The 19,471-nt window shown below is 38.4% G+C and overlaps 1 protein-coding gene across 2 annotated transcripts in view; it reads right to left on the minus strand.

Moving 5' to 3' along the window:
- LOC143036725 (venom protease-like) overlaps positions 1 to 19,471 on the minus strand; it is a 62,459-nt gene that overhangs the window by 22,137 nt on the left and 20,851 nt on the right. For both annotated transcript variants that reach the window (XM_076204377.1, XM_076204376.1), the window contains 2 exons: positions 13,699 to 13,787; positions 9,981 to 10,087 (listed from right to left, as the gene is read on the minus strand). In XM_076204377.1, coding sequence (XP_076060492.1) covers positions 9,981 to 10,087; positions 13,699 to 13,787 — 196 coding nt within the window. The remainder of the gene's footprint in view (positions 1 to 9,980; positions 10,088 to 13,698; positions 13,788 to 19,471) is intronic.

Consider the following 19,471-nt stretch of genomic DNA (forward strand, 5'->3'; position numbering starts at 1 on the left):
TGGCCTTAGTCCGAGCTTCACCTATATTTCTATGTGACACTTCTAGTGTCGCACCTTGTGGCTAATTACCAAAAGAAAGAGATTAGATATTTTGTGTTGATTTTCATTTGTCCTGCCGTTGTTCCGAACTAAAACTACTACAAACTCACTGTTTTGCAAGTTACATTACAACATGCCAACCTAAAAGAATTTGCAAGACATCTGTTTACATTTGCCCGACCGCTGCGACATTGTCGGTGCGCAAGGCGCGGAGTAAACAATGAGACAATGACGCCAAATGAAAAGTTGACACCTTCAAATTCTACAAGCAGATACAAACAGGAAATCCTACGCGGCTGCCTTCACAAATGAATCAAATGTTTGACGAAAACGACATACCCCATCACATACAAATACTGACTGATTATGAACGTGTACCATACTCGGGGCGGTGGGGGCTTTACTTATTACACCCCTCCCTCTATGAAAAGTATTACTTCTCTGGTCCTTCAAAAGATTGTTCCCGAAGATTCCTAGATTTCAGCTCCCAACTGTAGCTATCTCCCTTCTCTAATTCGCTATGTGAAAAATTCTCATACTGGTTGACACTTTTTCTTCTTCCACTGTCTAGGAATTTTGGGACATTGAGCATTTTTTGAAGTTTGTTTCTCTGAGATTTTTCTCCAACATCCGTTCCTCCTGCCATATTATGTCATGCGAGAGAAAAAAAAATAGTGATAGCATTCCTCAGAAATTGTATGATCAGTGACAGATGAAGAAGCCGCAATAATGTCGATTGGAAAAGCAGGACCCTGTGAGTCTCACGGAGTTGTTTGCTCAAGACAAAGGGGTCGCCCACAGAATTAATGGTTGAGGCAGGTTAATCGAACCTGTCGAAAGTTGTTTGGAGTGGGAAGGTGTCTGCATGGTGGCTTGGTCGGAGAGACAGTGTGGACTGGCGCCGGCGTGAGAGTAAAGCGACGCCCTCCCTGGCGTATGCCCCAAGCTGATTAAAAAAAAAAAAAAAAAAAAAAAAAAAAACGCGCGCTCGCATTAAGATGATTTTGCTGACGAATATTACTAATGTAACAGCTGCATATCCATGACTGTAATCAATGGTAATTATTTCATGTACAGTGTAGGAATTCTATCACATTTTCTAAGTGTTTCTTGGTTGGAGCTTTTATTATTATGTTAAGTGTTGCATGCCCTTTTTGTGAACAATAGTAGGACCTACAGTTTTTGAGATAGGTTCTGGTTCGGCAGTGTCGTTGCTCCAAGGAATCATAATTTGGGGAGTAGTAAATTTGCAGATTACCGACATGCGCTGGCGTTATGAAAGAGGCAATTTCACTTCTGTAAATCAACTTGGATTAATAATTAGAAATATGAAATAAGATCCTTATATGCAGATCAGGGAAAGCACCCCTCGACTCTAGATTGCGTCAGGAGGGCGTGCCTTCAGGAACCTGAGGGCTGCTTTGGAAGAGGATACTGTGAGGTACCAAGCCATTCCTTCCAAGGTGACCATCTAATCCAGGTGATTTGCCAGCTATCGACTCTTTCACTTCCCTCTTTTGCTACAGCATTATCTTTCTCCTCTCCCACCGCAGTTATTCTCCTCGTATATCCCACTGCCACAACCAAAGTCTCCTTATCCTCTACATTGAAAAATTCCTTAAAACACTACTTAATTTCCACTCATCGCCGTAATTTCCTTGCACTCTTCATTTCCTTCTAAAAGCCTTTATTTATTTATCTATTTTATTTGTTCACTTGCTTATTTATTATTTTATTTATCCATTTATTTTTCATTTCATATCCATTTATTTTTCATTTTTTGACGCAGCCCGAAGGGTTTTCTCCCCGTCTTCTCCTCTTATGCATGGGGGAACGGAGAGGGGGGGTCGCCGATTTAATGAAGCGGCCTTGTAGTGGATGTGCTGTGTCTTGCGACACTGCTTCTGACCCAGGGCAGTGGACAAGGTGCAGGGATGACCCGTCATCCAGGAGGTGCTAAGATGAGAGGGAGGGTGGAGGGGTGTGGAGTGTATTCAGGGATGGAATGGGTGGGAATGATTTTATGCCTTTTCCTTTTTGGCTACCTCCCTTGTTTATCTATTATTCTACTTATCCATTTATTTTTCATTTCTTTATTTGTATATTTGTATATTTATCTGTTAACTTATTTTGTTAAATATCTATTTAGATATCTATTTTTCAAATTTCTCCAAATGCCTCCCTTCTCTTGGTCACCCTACAGTTTGCTTCCACACTCTTAACTCTAAGCCATTCACATGCTTTTTAATTTCTTTACAGCCACTCCTCATATGCTCGCTTCTTTTCTGCCACCACCGCACTCACCTCTTCATCACACTATTCAGTGACTTTGTGTTCACTCCCATCCTCCTCATCCAATATTCCGTTTTTGTGAACTTCGGCTTTTCCTCCTGGAAACACCCACTTTTTCTCTATTCCGACTTCTCTTTCTCCGCTTTATTTAACTTGCTCGGTTTCATAATTTCTTCCTGTTCTCCTTTATCCATTTGACTTCCGCCTTTAACCCTTTTTCCACCAGATGGTGATCACGCATTCCACATCTCTCTCTCTCCTTTGAGCACATTTCCACCCAGAACTCTCCCAGTCCTCCTTTTGAGCACCACCACATATTCCATTAACGCCCTCTCGACTGCCATCCTCCCAATAATGTATACTTTATATCTTCGTAAACACTGTGTTTGCTACCGTCATTTCTCTTTTAACATACATACCCACATCTCTCCGCTATATATATTTTCCTTCTTTTCTGCCACACCATATTTCCCCATGACTTCACCTATCAGCCCACTTACTCTAACACTGAGAGTCCGCAACAGTATTACATTCACATTCTTCTCAAAGCTCCATACACTCATTTAATTCACTCCAAAACTATTCTCTTTTCTCGTTATTCTGACATAGTATACTGTGGCATGGTGTGCTGTACAATAGTGATGGCGTGCTCTGACCAGCAGTGATGTTTTTCGTACAAGGGCCCTTTCATACGGTCAACAAGGCCCCTTCTCATACGGCCAGTGATGCGAGGCGCGACCACGCTGCCACGTAGACACGAATGGCTGCTCAACCAGGTACCTATTAGGAATAAGACGGAATGTAGGTAGAAGTACAGACATTCGGAAGCATGCCGATGTCACACTCACGTAACCACACCCAGAGCGCATAGTTGCTAGGTAGAGTTGCAAATATACTTATACTAGTCGTAGGAACGTCTTCGCCCTGTGTAGCGAAAGACGCGCCCCTTCAGAGCCAACGTTGGCACATACCCGTTAGACTCCTTACGCGCTTAACGCGCCCTACTATACGCATAACCTATTGATTAATAAACGCGTAAATCGTCCTACCTTGGTTTCACTGCTGCCCACCTTGCAACATGCAAATAATTATAATCACAGTTACACACAAGTCATGTCGAAGCTGAAATTAAATATGGAAAGGATTTCTAATCTGTATTATAGTGATATCTACTAATTATGCATAAATACCTAGGTCAGCTATTGCGATCGGCCCAAGGTGAACGAACGCATTAGTACACTAAAGACCTCTTGCGCGCTTCTATTGCCGAAACGGGCTGTGATCGTGGTTGAACGCTTAATAATGCTTTACTTTTAAAATGTTTGAGATTTACCAATATAATATTGAAAACAAGACTGGTTACCATTTAACCATACTAATAGTGCCACTCCTTTCCTCCCTCGCCCTCTCACCACTCTTGTCACCCTGCATACCACTCTCCCAAACTCCAATACACCATTCCCCTTCAGTTTCGTTTCACTCAACGCTAACGTATCCATTTTTATTCTCTCAAACAAACTACCAATATCTTCCCTTTTATTTTCAAATAAAACCCCTAGTCCCCTTACTCCGTCACAATTAATTGCTTTCTACGACATGTATAGGAATACGATGATAGTATAAACAAGGGCGCATCTGGGCACTTCCTCACAACATTGACAAGATATGCATCCAACAAGGCATTTGAAAGAACACTAAGCTGACCTGACGTCACCGATGATGTCACTGCCAAAAGGGAAACTACAACGTGATGTCAAAAGAGATTCAGGGCCTTCGCAGACCTACCCTTCCATTCTCTTTCTCGCCCCAAGCTATGGCCTCTCAGAAGGTCGGTTGTCATCCCTCACTACCCCACCCCAACCACACACGCTGCTATCATTCTCTTCCATAATCTAAGCAGGTACCTGACAACATTGTCACGTCAGAGTGGCACGTGTGAGTCCCGAGAATGCTTTGCCTTTGATACAGAGGGATTTGTCAAGATTTGAGTCTGTGTCGTGTAAGGCACATCCTTATGTAGGAGAAAGAAGGTCAGGAGGGGTGGGAGAGAGGAGGTGTCAAGACGGGGGTGGGGGGCCTTGAGCGGCGAGAATAGCTGAAATGATTCAAGAGGAGGAAAATCTGTCTTGGTTGATCAAAATCGTGGAGATGAAGAGAAACAACTTTGACGGAAGAAAAGAACCACAAAGAGGGTATTAGTGAGCCTAAACTGCTCTATGAGTTTGACAACGGTAAACTGAAACAGAGAAGGAATCTAACTTGACAGTAGATGGTAAAATATTCCAGTAAAGGAGTGAGCAGACATTAAAGTAAGGCTGTATAAAAATGTGGGCATATATAAAGTACACAATCTACTGGAAAAATTTGAAGTGAGAAAAGCTCTGCGGCCTGGTGGAATATCTAATTGTATATTGAATGAATGCAGGGACAAATTGGCGGTCAAAATTAATAATATATTTGTGTGCACATTGAAAGAAAGGATAGTATCACAAGACCATGACAGAGCTAATACTGTGCCAATTCATAAAGGAGAACGTATAGAGAGAACTACAGACCAGTGTCACTGACTAACATGATAGATAAATTGTGTGAAAGTATAGTGAAAGATTGGTGGGATATATATTTTGAGGGAAAAATATCTTGGCGGATAATTCGAATAATGAACTCTGTTTTAGAATTGGAAGATTATGTGTAAAAATATGATGATGATATATATATTTTTTCTCAAAAGCTGTTAGTGTTCTGCAGGGGAGATAAGGTTGGGTAGACTTGTCTACCTGGATCTAGAGAGAGCATTGGACAAGATGCTCTATAATAGACGTTTATGGAGATTTGACCACACTGCAAGGTTTAGAGGAAAGTTCAATGTATGAGTTAAAAAAATCATGAGAACAGTAGCGAAGGACATTTCAGGATAGTGGGAGACAACTTGCAGAGTCCCACAAAGATCGGATCTAGTACCTGTAATATTCTGGATAAAGGTAAATGGCAAGATGGAAAGTACAGTAAACTACAATGAAGAATACTGTAAATTGTTAAAACAACATATAGACAAAATATAGGCATGAAATAAAAAATGGAAAATAGATTTTAAGGCTAAAAATATAAAGTACTGCAAATGGGTAAAAACTCATAAAACTATCACCAATTTACCCAATGGGAAATTATTCAATTGCAAAAGCAAAATAACATATATGTCTGGGGGTGTTGGTCATAGATACTTCGTTACCTGACAAATCCATCAGCAACTCGTTGGTGAAGCATACAGTCTTCTGATTAACATGAAATAAGCTTTTCCCTACATTTATATGACGGAAGAATCATAGAATGTCTGATATGCCCTTGATTAAATTAACCGCGACGGTGTGGCACATGAAGTGAACAATATACATAAGATTGAAATAATACAGAGCAGTGATAAAATTGGTTCTGAACCTTGCAAATAAAATGCATGAAGAAAGACGAAAAGCATTGGACCTGCCATCATTGGAAAAAAAGAACAATTTAACCTAATAGTATTCTGATCATTAAAAGGAAAAAAATAAACTGGCGTAAGATATCTGGATCTGGGACACGAGAGAATGAAGATGCCATGAGAACAATTTGAAAAAAAAAGTAAAGAAATCCAGTTTTCCATAGAGATGCATCATTTACTACAAGTAACTACAAAACTATGATAGTTGGAGAAAAAGAAGCTGGACCCCACGAACGTGGCTACTGTCTTGTATAATATAATTAGGTAAATACAAATACACTTACTCATGCGCGCGCGCACACACACACTAATGCTACAAGCCGTTACCGTTCCTCTTGAGCAAGGTTTTGTGAGCGTGTGTTACTGCGTAAAAGTTTAAATCCTTGATGGGACGGTAAGAACTCAGCTCAAATCCGGGAGGGCAGTAGCTGGCGTTCACAACGTGCATGATCCAGGACCATGGTACTTAATACATCTGCAACTTCGACTTGAGTCCATCCTATCATCTCTTCCTTGTCATGCCTCACTTTCTTAAAATCATTTAGTCTCTTCTGCCTTCAACGGTCTTCCTCTTCACACATGAAGGTTCCATGATGTATTTCTGTCTACCTGATCGTGCGCTTTTCGAACTCCATGTAGGCTATGTTACCAATATATCCCCCCATCCAGTCTTTATATTTTTTTCGTCTATTTTCTTCATTGTGAGGCTTTGGTCCATGCATCCTGAAACTACTTTCTACAATTATTTCTCCTTTTACATTCTCAAGGATTAAAAAAAAATCCTACGTAGTTTCTGCACTTTTTCCGAATCATATGAAACCTCTTCCTCTCCCTAGCATATTTAGAAAATGTGTTGCATACCGATTGGGGTAGGAGGTAATTAATACGAAAATGAAAATACAAAACGAATGGGGGAATTACTTAACTTTTTATCACCCAGATAACAGAAAAAATCGCCCAGCGACAACATACAAAGGTAGACAATTGCACACCACAGAGTAGTCTCAGTATAGATTTAGTTCACCATGAGACATCTTTATGATTAAAGACAATGACAGATTACAAAGGGTACAGTGGTGAGCAACAAAATTTATACTATATGTAAGAAACAAATCACACGAAAACTGGTTAAAAAATTTAAACCTTATCTATATAATAATAACGATAATAATAGTAATAATGTTAATACTAATAATAATGATGATAATAATAATAATAATATTAATAATAATAATAATAATAATAATAATAATAATAATAATAATAATAATAATAATAATAATAATAATAATAATAATAATGATAATAATAATAATAATAATAATAACAACACGAATAACAATAATAATAATAATAATAATAATAATAATAATAATAATAATAATAATAATAATAATAATAATAATAATAATAATAATAATAATAATAATAATAATAATAATAATAATAATAATAATAGTAATAATAATAGTAATAATAATAATAATAATGATAATAATGATAATAATGATAATAATAATAATAATAATAATAATAATAATAATAATAATAATAATAATAATAATAATAATGATAATGATAATGATAATAATAATAATGATAATAATAATAATAATAATAATAATAATAATAATAATAATAATAATAATAATAATAATAATAATAATAATAATAATAATAATAATAATAATAATAATATTAATAATAAAATAATAATAATAATGATAATAGTAATAATAAAATAATAATAATAATAATTAATAATAATAATAATAATAATAATAATAATAATAATGATAATAATAATAATAATAATAATAATAATAATAATAATAATAATAATGATAATAATAATAATAATAATAATAATAATAATAATAATAATAATAATAATAATAATAATAATAATAATAATAATAATAATAATAACAATAATAATAATAGTAATAGTAATAATAATAATAAAAATAATAATAATAATAACAGTGATAATAATAATAATAATGTATATAGCCCATTAATTGTCATGCTGTAAGCACACATGTTGGAGGCAACAACCCTATGCGTAGAATACACACACAGCCATATCGCAAACAAAAATAACACAACTACTTGTACAAACATCTACATAAACTTTTTCTTCTACTGAAATTATTTTCATTTCTAACTTTCCTACTACACCTTCTGATTTTAGTTTACCTACCACTAGGATTATTTCCAATTTCTTTATCTTTCCCTAAGACTAAGCCTCCTACTCGTTTTCTAACTTTGCTGGATGAGGATAAGAATAAATATTCCTACGTAACCTCACGGTTACACATATTAATCCCAGCCTCCAACCCCAAGTCTCCTGCCCACACCTCCAAAGCCACGACACCACGAAATAAACATCCCTAATCGCCAGGTGGCAGAAGCCCTCTTTTATACACAACCATCTTTTCATTTTCATACGGACATATCTTCCCCTCCAACAACTACCGATCCCGCGCGAGCGGAAGGTCTATCCTAGGTAGTCCACTAGTCCACTAGATCGCCTTGGAGTATCACGCTGCGAGACTAGTCCCCGTGGCCTTCTCGCCACTTTCCCTACCCCGACAGCAGACCGCCTTGGGACACGACTTGAAGAGCACAGTCGTCACCTCCCTCGCCGTCTCTCCCCACTCCCATATTGCTATAGGCGCCCAACTTTCACTCTAGTAAAACCACTATTCTCCCATCAGAGTTTACCTCCTAGCCAGTCCTGACTTATACAGATACATGCACACACACACACACACACACACACACACACACACACACACACACACACACACACACACACACACACACACACACACACACACACACACACACACACAGGAATTATTTGATATTCGCTGCTACTAGCGATTCACTTTATATATATATGTATATATATATATATATATATATATATACATACATACATACATACATACATACATACATACATATGTATATATCAAAATTCATATTAATACGATTACAAGGTTCATTCATGCACAAGCCACAAATTGAATAAAAACTGAAGCGGTACATAACACTCAAGTTACGGCTATCTCATTTAGTTATCATAAAGAGTATCACTATATCGTTACCACGCCTTTTACAAACCCGTCGAGTGTCGTCGCTCTTAAACATTAAATTCAGAGTTTCGCCAAACGGTTTCATTCAGCGGAAGACTGTCCCTGCGGGATAGTGTGACCACCGTTAAAGCCCCATGTCACACATAGGCGACTCAAGTGAGTTTGTTTAAGTAGAAACGACTTCGTTCACAATATTTTATTTTTCGAATCTCCAAATGTCGAATCACCTTTGCGTCATATATTAAGAAGTTGAATGACGAACGAAGAGAAATTAAAGCTATACGAATATTAGATACATTGTTGAATTGGCCTTAGGGAGGTCTAGAATACTGCAAGTGAAGTCAGTCCACAATTTTCGTCAAATGGTATGAATTTGAAAAGCAGCAAGACGACTAGAATATGGGGGAAAGTATTACCAGGCAGGAAAGATGTTATTCGCTTCTTCTAGTGACCACCAATTTTATTCTAGATAACGACACACAATCTTATTCAGCTGAAGAGACATTACTGTACCTAAGGGGTTAGCAAAGATGTGGATGACAATGTATGCGGAAAACTTTACCTTGTATCCGTCCTATGGTTTCCAGTTTTCTAAATAATTTTTATGTGGTACTTTATAAAAAAAAAATGTAAGTCTAGAAAAGCACAATCAGTCCATCCGTCCCTTTCTTGAATGATATCTATTAGTCTTGAGTAGAAACATAAAATTTGTGGCCCATGATTTTCCCTGTCTAAATCCGAGTTGTCTCGGATTTAGTATATTGTTCTCCTCCAGATGTTTTGTCCATCTATTTTTAATATTTTTCTCATAAATTTTGGCTACCGTGCTTGTAAGGGAGACCGGTCTGTAATGTGTTGGGTTTTCCTTATTTCCTCCTTTATATATTGGTAAGATATTGGCACTGTGTGTGTGTGTGTGTGTGTGTGTGTGTATTTGTGTGTGTGTGTGTGTGTGTGTGTATTTGTGTGTGTGTATGTGTGTGTGTGTGTGCGTGTGTGCGTCAGCCACTGCCACCCTCAACTCCAACATGGTAATGCTGTTCGGCAGCTAACCGGCCACCCTCCCTTACCTGGCTTGGGTGCAGTGGCCCGCGGTGAGAACAGTGGTGGGTGTGACCAGAACGCCCCCACAGAACCAGGTGATCCGCCCACGATGGCCCAGACTTCCGATGATCACCTGTTTGGGGGTTAGATGCTTGTGAGTTGTGGGTAAGGAAAAGAACATCTGCACAAGAAAAAGAAAGAAAAAATATGATTATATATATGAAAGAGTATTGAGATGGTTTGGACACATGGAAAGAATGAGTGAATTTCACCTCCCCTTGTCACCACTGTCACTTAAATTTGACTTGTAATATCACTCGTCTCAAGGCCCCTTGCCTTCTTTTTCCTGTAGTCTCACTATTTTCTAGGCCCGTGCCTAGTTCTCTCGTCCTTTGGGTTAATAAAAGGGTGGTGAATTTTCTTTCTTCTTTCACTGTAATTTCACCTTCTGCTTACACTCGGGATCTCTTTCTCTCGTCTCTACATCGTCTCCTGATCCTCTCTCGATCCTCTCTCCACACCCTCTCTCTACACCCTCTGACGAGATCCCGTATCCTACGCTAAGCTACCTTCGTCTGACGTCACTAATTTTTCTAAACCAATCTCCGGTGACTTCTCAAATAAATGTCACTCCTTATGGGCGTGACTTTGAATTCATGCACCAATAGTTTTTTCCTCCTTCTCCACCTTGCACCAACCCGGAAAGCCATTACAATGCCACTAGCGATATTGTTTACCTCAGCATTAGTCAAACGAAGCTAACCTGCGCTTACAGAGTTTGATTACACATCGATTATAAAACAGTCACCACCGTCGGTGTGTTTACATAGACAAAACGTCGCCCTCACATAGACATAACATCGCCCTCGAGCAGGCGTCGAGTCTGAATTATTCTAATGCCCTAGCTCATTTCCATTCGTACACTACCGGCCTCTTACAGTGAAGAAAGATTAGTAAAAGAGGTGTGGAAGGCAGAGGTGGAAGGAGTGAACATGAGGGGGCGACCTAGGAAGAGATGAATGGATGGGGTACAAGGGGTATTGGGAAAGAGGGGAATGTCTGTTGAGGAAGGACGGGAGAGGACAGAAGATGGGGTGAATGGAGAAAGGTTGTGTATGGATGATGCTGTGATGCATGAGGGGGATGGGGGTGAGGGAGTACGTATGAGAAATCATTTGACGCAGCCCGTCTTCTCCTTTTCTTCATGAGGGAACGGAGAGGGGGGGGGGTCGCCGATTTAATGAAGCGCCCTTGTTGTGGATGTGCTGTGTCTTGCGACACTGCTTCTGATCCAGGGCAGTGGACAAGATGCAGGGATGACCCGTCATCCAGGAGGTGCCAAGATAAGAGGGAGGGAAGGGGTGGCTGGGATTGGAGTATGTAGGGGATGGAATGGGAATGGTTTCTATGTTGTTGTTTTTATGCTAACTCCCTTGTAAGGGGGAAAAAGCCTTTGATATATGTATATATATATATATATATATATATATATATATATATATATATATTTATATATATATGTATATATATATGTATATATATATATATATATATATATATATATATATATATATATATATATATATAGACACTGACAGATTGACGTAAGTGGAGTAGGAAACACAGGACTCTTGGTCTGAGTTTATTCCTGACTAGTTTCACAGGTATGCTTTTTCCTTTGAAAAAGCATACAAGCGAAACTAGTCAGGAATAAACTCAAGACAAAGACTCCTGTGATTCCTACTCCATTTACGTCCAACTGTCAATGTCTCAACATATATATATTTACACATATACATATGTACATATATACATATATATACAGTATATATATATATATATATATATACATATATATATATATATATGTATATTAGTAAAGGAGGGGAGCAGGTTTTCAGTAATACACGTGGAGTTAAAAACGACAGCATTGTTGTAGTTATTCAGTTTTTTCTTTGTATTCTCGATTTTCCTGATTAGAGATTTACCATTAACCGGGTGAATTGAAACTAAATCACTATATTCTTCCTTTTTTTTTTCTTATTTGAGCTCAACGTTTCGTCTTGAAGAAATTTTCATGAGTAAACTGAAATAACAAAAATTACAGTTACAGTAATGGTGACAAAAATACAAAAATTACATAAATATAGTAAAGATGACAATTGTGTGCAAGTAAAATACATAAAACCAAACTAAGTATATAATTTTTTTTTTTTACATTCTCGACTAACGGGAATTAGCAAGTCAACTACGGATACTCCAGGGGCCAGATGTTTGTCGTCACCAGTGGGTCGTAGATTGACACCACCATCCCCTTCCGGATCCAGCATCCTATACATACTGCGCATGTCCCAATACTGACGTAAGAAGTGACGTCAGACTGGCTCTTGTTTATGTCCAAAGAGGTTTGGATTTTGTCACACGACACTGTAACCTGCTACATATTTCCTGAATCTGTCTCCAGAGGATCAAAACCCGAGCCTTCAGTTGTGCCAGATTTCATTTGCCTCCAATTAATAATAATAAAAAAAATGCTAATAAAAAAACAGTCATTATATTCCTGAAAGCAGCGACCTGCATGCGGAATATATTTAGCTCTATTTAGTCCTTGGGCAGTCGTCGGAATTAATTAGATAATGAAAAACTTCACACGAACGGAGAAGGATTTTCATCAGGTAAGACCTTTTGCAATGGCCTGTATGCAAAACAACGACGCCGCCGCCCGTAAATAACAAGACACGCATCGTACGGTTCGGTCCCTGTTGAGCTAAATTTGTGAGATTCTGAAGAAACACATTCGACAAAGCAGCCAGGATTCGTAAACGGTAGTTTTTAGCTAGTATCGCCAAAGACTAACATCACTATTGCCTCAGAGTGAAAGCCCACATCCCAAGATCACCTGGGGAGAAACGTTGGACTATTTTCTATGTTGCATTACTAAGGAACTGTTTCTCCTCTCTTACAAACCCTGTTTTCTCTTTCTCACTGAAATTCTGGCGTCTGGACATGTAAATAACAATCTGTATGTTGTCTCCTACTTTCTCTGTTTTGATTTCGGATTCCCAAGCTGGCTATCTCAGTGTTCCTGAGAATAAATCTTCTAAATATTCGACAATCTCACCCACCTCCATCTCTTCAAAATCGTGAACTATTCAGTCCTGCCCGTTCTCGTGCTAAATCTATTCTTCAGTCAAAAGCTTGCATCTACTAATTCTTCGCGTAATTACCTTCATTTACTTCTGCGTTCCACTCTTTTTGATATATATATATATATATATATATATATATATATATATATATATATATATATATATATATATATATATATATATATATATATAATCTTCACACACAAGACAATCAGGATACGGTAAATGAAACATTGAATATAAATCTTGTCAGGCCTGCTGTGTACATAAACAGCCCGTTCGATTTAGTTTCGGGTATGAGGGGCTTTGCACTCTAGAGAAATTGGAAGTAAAGAAATTAGAGGAAGAAAGTGTTCTAGGAGAAATGTACTTGAGAACTAGAGGAGGTTTTTAATGATGCTATGTAAACAACTAGAAAAGACGCCTTGGGTGGAAAGGGCCTTGTTGTCACAGCGTTGCTATGACGACCAACGCCAAAGGAAGTGGGGAAGGGAAAGAATAGGTTGAAGATAATGGAAGCTTTGGTGATGGACAGGATATTATTGTGGCCCTTGACACTGCTTCCATAATAATCAACGTTAATTAACATACATACCATCCAGGGCCATGAGTTGGGTTTGGCCTCCATGCCGCCGACAACTTTTTCACTCTGAAGGCGCGCGACGCCGAAGCGAAGACCGCACTCTCAGGCACAGCAAAGAATAAAAGTTGCCATATTACAAACTTACATAAAATAGCATGAAAAAATGCAATTCACAACATAAAATACTTATAATTGCATGTTTAAAGGAATTGTGTGTGTTTATATGGAAAATTCGAAAGTTGAAAATCAGCAGCAGCTCACGACCCGTTCAAATGGCAACGACCATTACAAGCGGCAAGGCAACAATCCATCCACCCATGACACCCTAACCCCTGGTTGTTCTGTCTACTTATAAAATGAATCCCCGCTCTAAGTAAACTGCGTTGCAATATTAAGGCCATTTTACAGACAAATTGTTGCAGTGTCAACCACCTAATTCTACTTGTATGTGCGTATCCAAAACAAGCACTACTTATTTCTTTTATTCTTCCTGAGATTAGACGCGTATCCTAGATGTTGCGCATGAAAATAGTGTATATGCAATATATATATATATATATATATATATATATATGTGTGTGTGTGTGTGTGTGTGTGTGTGTGTGTGTGTGTGTGTGTGTGTGTGTGTGTGTCTATTCACCTTGGTCTTTTCACTTTGGTCTTTGGATCACATGCTGGAATCGTGATCGACAGCTATTACCCTCCCGGACGAGAGCTCAGAGATCGTATGACCAATCTATGGGTAATTATGTGACCTTACACGCTCACACACACCCAACTCCCCACCCACGAGAGTTAGAGTAACGACTTGGAGCGCAGCGATACTGAAATTACTTCAGCCCTGGGCGGGATTCGAACCCGGACCGCTGTAGTGACAGTTAGAGACTCTACCAACCGCGTCACCGAGAGTGAATGTGTGTGTGTGTGTGTGTGTCTGTGTGTGTGTGTGTGTGTGTGTGTGTGCGTGCGTGTGTGTGTGTGTGTGTGTGTGCGTGTGTGTGCGTGTGTGTGTGTGTGTGTGTGTGTGTGTGTCTGTGTGCATGTGTGTGTGTGTCTGTGTGCGTGTGTGTGTGTGTGTGTGTGTGTGTGTGTGTGTGTGTGTGTGTGTGTGTCTGTGTGCATGTGTGTGTGTGTGTGTGTGTGTGTGTGTGTGTGTGTGTGTGTGTGTGTGTGTGTGTGTGTGTGTGTGTGTGTGTGTGTGTGTGTGTGTGTGTGTGTGTGTGTGTGTGTGTGTGTGTGTGTGTGTGTGGACATTACCCAATCGTATTTATATAACCGTAATAAACAGGACAGGAAGTACAATCGTCATACCTAGATTTAAATTCATACACGGTGGGCTATATTATAATTCAGACTGTTCCAGAATTTAACACATTTGAATGCGAATCTATTTCTTCACATCTTGTATACTTCTGGCCTTTTTCATTTGCTTCTGTGACCTTGCGATGCCCTCTCCTCCGAAAACAAAAGATCTTTCCAGTCAATTTTGTCCACCCCTGAAAACCCCAATCAAGTCAACTCTTTCTGACGAAGGTGGATAAAGAAGACACGAGTCTAGGTCCGAGTTTATTCCTGACTAGTTTCGCACTGAGCTTCAGTTCGAAATTAGTCTGGTATAAACTCGTACCTAGACCCGTGTCCTCTTACCCACCTTCCTGAACTTGTGATGTCTCAACAATAAACTCTTCCACTTCGTTCCTTCAACAATGGCAGGTTCAGCGTTTCAATTTTCCCAAAGTACGGTTTATCTTCAAAGCTTGGAGCCATTCCTGCATATTCCAATCCAGGAGCGATTAGATTCTCTGATTCTTTTCATCGTCTCTCAATCCGTGAACTGGAAAGCTACTTTCATGTTCTTCAGCAATCTCGGTGTCTCGCCCACAGCTTTATTGACATGTTTGTATGGTGACAGGTTATCTGTTTTCAACAATCTCTGATCTTTCTTCTCTTCTGCCTTTGCTTCTCTTCTCTCTGAATAATTTACATTTCCAGGCATATATACAGTCTCAGTCTCTTTGGAATGACCAGTCCTCTTTGCCCCATAATCTTTGCATCGTTCGCAAACATGATAGCTTGTCATACGTTCCATCATGTCGTTTATGTAAATAAGGAATATTTCACCGTGACAGCTTCCTTTAGTATTGTCCACATTGTGTGTGTGTGTATGTGTGTGTGTGTGTGTATGTGTGTGTGTGTGTGTGGATCACGTGTTCGACTCGTGATCGACAGCTATTACCTTCCCGAATAAGAGCTCAGACCTCATATATGACCGATCTATGGGTAATGCTGTGACCTTACACGAACACACACAACTCCCCACGCACGAATGTTAGAGTAACGACTCGCAGCGCATCGATAATGAAATTATTTCAGTCCTGGGTGGGATTCGAACTCGGACCGCTGGAACAGCGGTTGCGAACGCTACCAATGCGTCGTCGAGTTGTAGAGTAATAGTATGTATTTACCTAGTTCTATTTACCTAGTTGTATTTTTACCTAGCTGTATTATACGGGAAGGGGAGCTATGCTTGTGCCCGTCTTTGTATCTCGCAACATCTAGTTTGTTCTTAAATTCCTGTATGGTGTGTGTGTGTGTGTGATTCACCACGGTCTTGGATCACGTGTTCGACTCGTGATCGACAGCTATTACCTTCCCGAATGAGAGCTCAGACCTCATATATGACCGATCTATGGGTAATGTTGTGACCTTACACGCACACACACACAATTCCCACCCACGAATGTTGGAGTAACAACTCGCAGCGCAACGATACTGAAATTGTTTCAGCCCTGGGCGGGATTCGAACTTGGACCGCTGGAGCAGCGGTTGTGAACGATACCACTACGCCGTCGAGTTGTAATATGAGAGTGTTTCAGTTGTATTTACTACTTGTATCTTACGGGAAGGAGAGCTACGCTCGTGGTGTCCCGTATCTGTATCTCTCAGTGTCTAACATGCTCTTAAATTCGTGTATGGTTTTTGCACAAACTATTGTTTCGTCTAATTTGTTCCAAACATCCACCACTGTGTGGAAAGCTGTTCTTTTTCAGGTCTCTTCTACAACTGTCGTTTTTGAGCTCCCTTCCATGTCCTCTTGTGTTTCTCATATCCCAATTGATTAAGTCTTCTCTATCAAGGACTTCCATACCTCTCATGATTCTATAGATAGTCAACAAGTCACCTCTTTCTCTTCTTTGTTCCAGGGTTGGTAATTTCAGTTTTGACAGTCTCTCCTCATATAGCAGTTTTGAAAGTGTTGGGGCCATCTTCGTAGTTGCTCTTTGGATTCTTTCAATTTTCCTTATATTCTTTTTTTGTACTGGGTGACCATAGTGTCGCTGCGTACTCCAGTCTTGGCCTTATCAGTGTGACTAGTATTTTCTTCACCATTTCTTCGTCCAAATACGTAAGACCCACCTTTATTGATATGAGCAAGTTATAGATTTCTCCGACAATTTTGTTTATCTGTTTATCAGGGGACATGTCCTTTGTGATGATTACTTCAAGGTCTTTTTCAGATTTCACTTTCTTTACTTCATTTGTACCGATTTTATATTGTCCTGATATTATCTTTTACTTTTTCTAAATTCCATTATGCTATATTTCTTAATGTTGAAGTCCACTTTCCATTTCTGACTCCATTCCCAAGCACTGTTCAGATCTTTCTGCAGCAACTCACAATCCGTTTCAGTACTCACTTTCCTCAGCAATTTTGTGTCCTCTGCAAAGAAGCTCATCTAGCATTCCACACCCTCATCCATGTCATTTACATAAATAGTAAACATTATCGGAGTCAATACTGATCCCTGTGGAAATTCACTAATCACCTCTTCCCAAGTAGAACTCTTATCTTTGAGAACTGCTCTCATGTTTCTTCCATGAGAGAAATTCTCCACCCATTTCAGTAGTTTACCTTGTATCCCTCCTATGGTTTCCAGTTTTCTTAATCATTTTTATGTGGTACTTTATCAAAAGCTTTTTTTAAGTCTAGGAAAGTACAATCAGTCCATTCGTCCCTTTCTTGTATTATATCTATTAGTCTTGAGTAGAAACAGATAAAAATTGTGGCACATGATCTGCCCTGTCTAAATCCGAATTGTCTCAGATTTAGTATATTGTTCTCCTCCAGATGTTTTGTCCATCTATTTTTGATAACTTTTTCACAAATTTTGGCTACTGTGCTTGTAAAGGAGATCGGTCTGTAATTTGTTGGGTCTTCCTTGTTTCCCCCTTTATATATCGGTACGATATTGGTATTTTTCCAGTCTTCCATTATTTTTCCTTATTTGAGTGAGCAGCATATTACATTATATATATTTGTCTATTAGTTCGTCTTCACATTCTTTTAGTATCCAGTTTGCAATCCCATCCGGGCCGTGCGATTTCCTGACATCAAGGTTCATTATTTGGTTCATTATTTCTTTTCGTGTTACTATTATTTCCCTCATAGGGGGGAAGGATCTCACTTCACTCCCTTCATCCCAATGCTGTATATTTTCTCTAGTGAACACCGACTTGAAGTGTTTGCTCATGACTTCAGCCATTTCTATATCTTCTGTGTATTCTATATTCCCTTGGCGCAATTTCACTATTTCCTGTTTGTTTTTTAGTTTACTGTTCACATATCTATAGAATAGTTTTGGTTGGTCCTTACATTTTTCTATAATGCCTTTTTCATAGTTTCTTTTTTCCTCTCCGCTTACTTTTATTTATTCATTCCTTTGATTTATATATATTTGCCACTTTCCAGTTTTTCTTATATTTTTCTCATCTTTCCTAGCTTTATCTTCTCTTCTATTATTCGCCTCACTGCACCTTCTATTAAACTAGCACTTCATATACACCTTTCCCTGTTTTTGTCTTGGTACATATTTATCCATTCCTTCATTATAGATTTCCATCAAAATCATCCATTTTTCTTCCACTTGTGTCTCTTCATTGTAAAAAAATTCCCAACTCACTTTTTGAAAAAAAAAAACCCTAAATTTCTCAAAATCCGTCTTTTTATACATCAACTTTCCTTTCTTGTATTTCTCATTTTTTCTATACATATTTCCTCCTTTATTTCAAATGCAAGTAATATGTGGTCACTTTTCCCATTTGGACTCTTGTATTCAATTTCGTCCTTTATTTCAGGTTCCGATGTAAATATTAAATCTAGTCACAACGGTTCTTCATTATTTCTATACCTGGTATTTTCTTTTATCCATTGTGTCCTTATATGTTCTATAGTCATGTCAAGTAATACATTTCTCCATAGATCCTCTCCACCTTTCACTGTCATCTCTTCTCAACAGATTTCTTCGCAGTTAAAATATCCCATAAGTACCACGTTTCTTACATCCTTTAGTATCTTATCTAATGAATACCTTGTATTTTCTAACACATTAGAATAATCGCTCTTTCCAAGAACCCGTTTTTGGGGGCACATAAATCACCACAAACTTTCTACTTTTCATGTCACTATCTTCAACTCTTATCATGATCATTTCCACACTGTTTTCTCCATCTGTAACCTTCGTCACATTTAAGTTTTTCTTAGCCAAAAACATGACTCCTCCACCCTGTTTCTCCTCTCTATTTTTAATCCAGTGATTATATAATCCATGTCCAACACTATTTGGTGGTAATGGACCCTTTAATTTCGTCTCCACAATTCCCATTATACACACACACACACACACACACACACACACACACACACACACACACACACACACACACACACATATATATATATATATATATATATATATATATGTTATATATATATGTACATATATAT

The sequence above is a fragment of the Oratosquilla oratoria genome, chromosome 21 (genome assembly GCF_046742065.1).
Source record: "Oratosquilla oratoria isolate Oo_2021 chromosome 21, ASM4674206v1, whole genome shotgun sequence".
In the NCBI taxonomy this organism is placed as follows: domain Eukaryota; kingdom Metazoa; phylum Arthropoda; class Malacostraca; order Stomatopoda; family Squillidae; genus Oratosquilla; species Oratosquilla oratoria.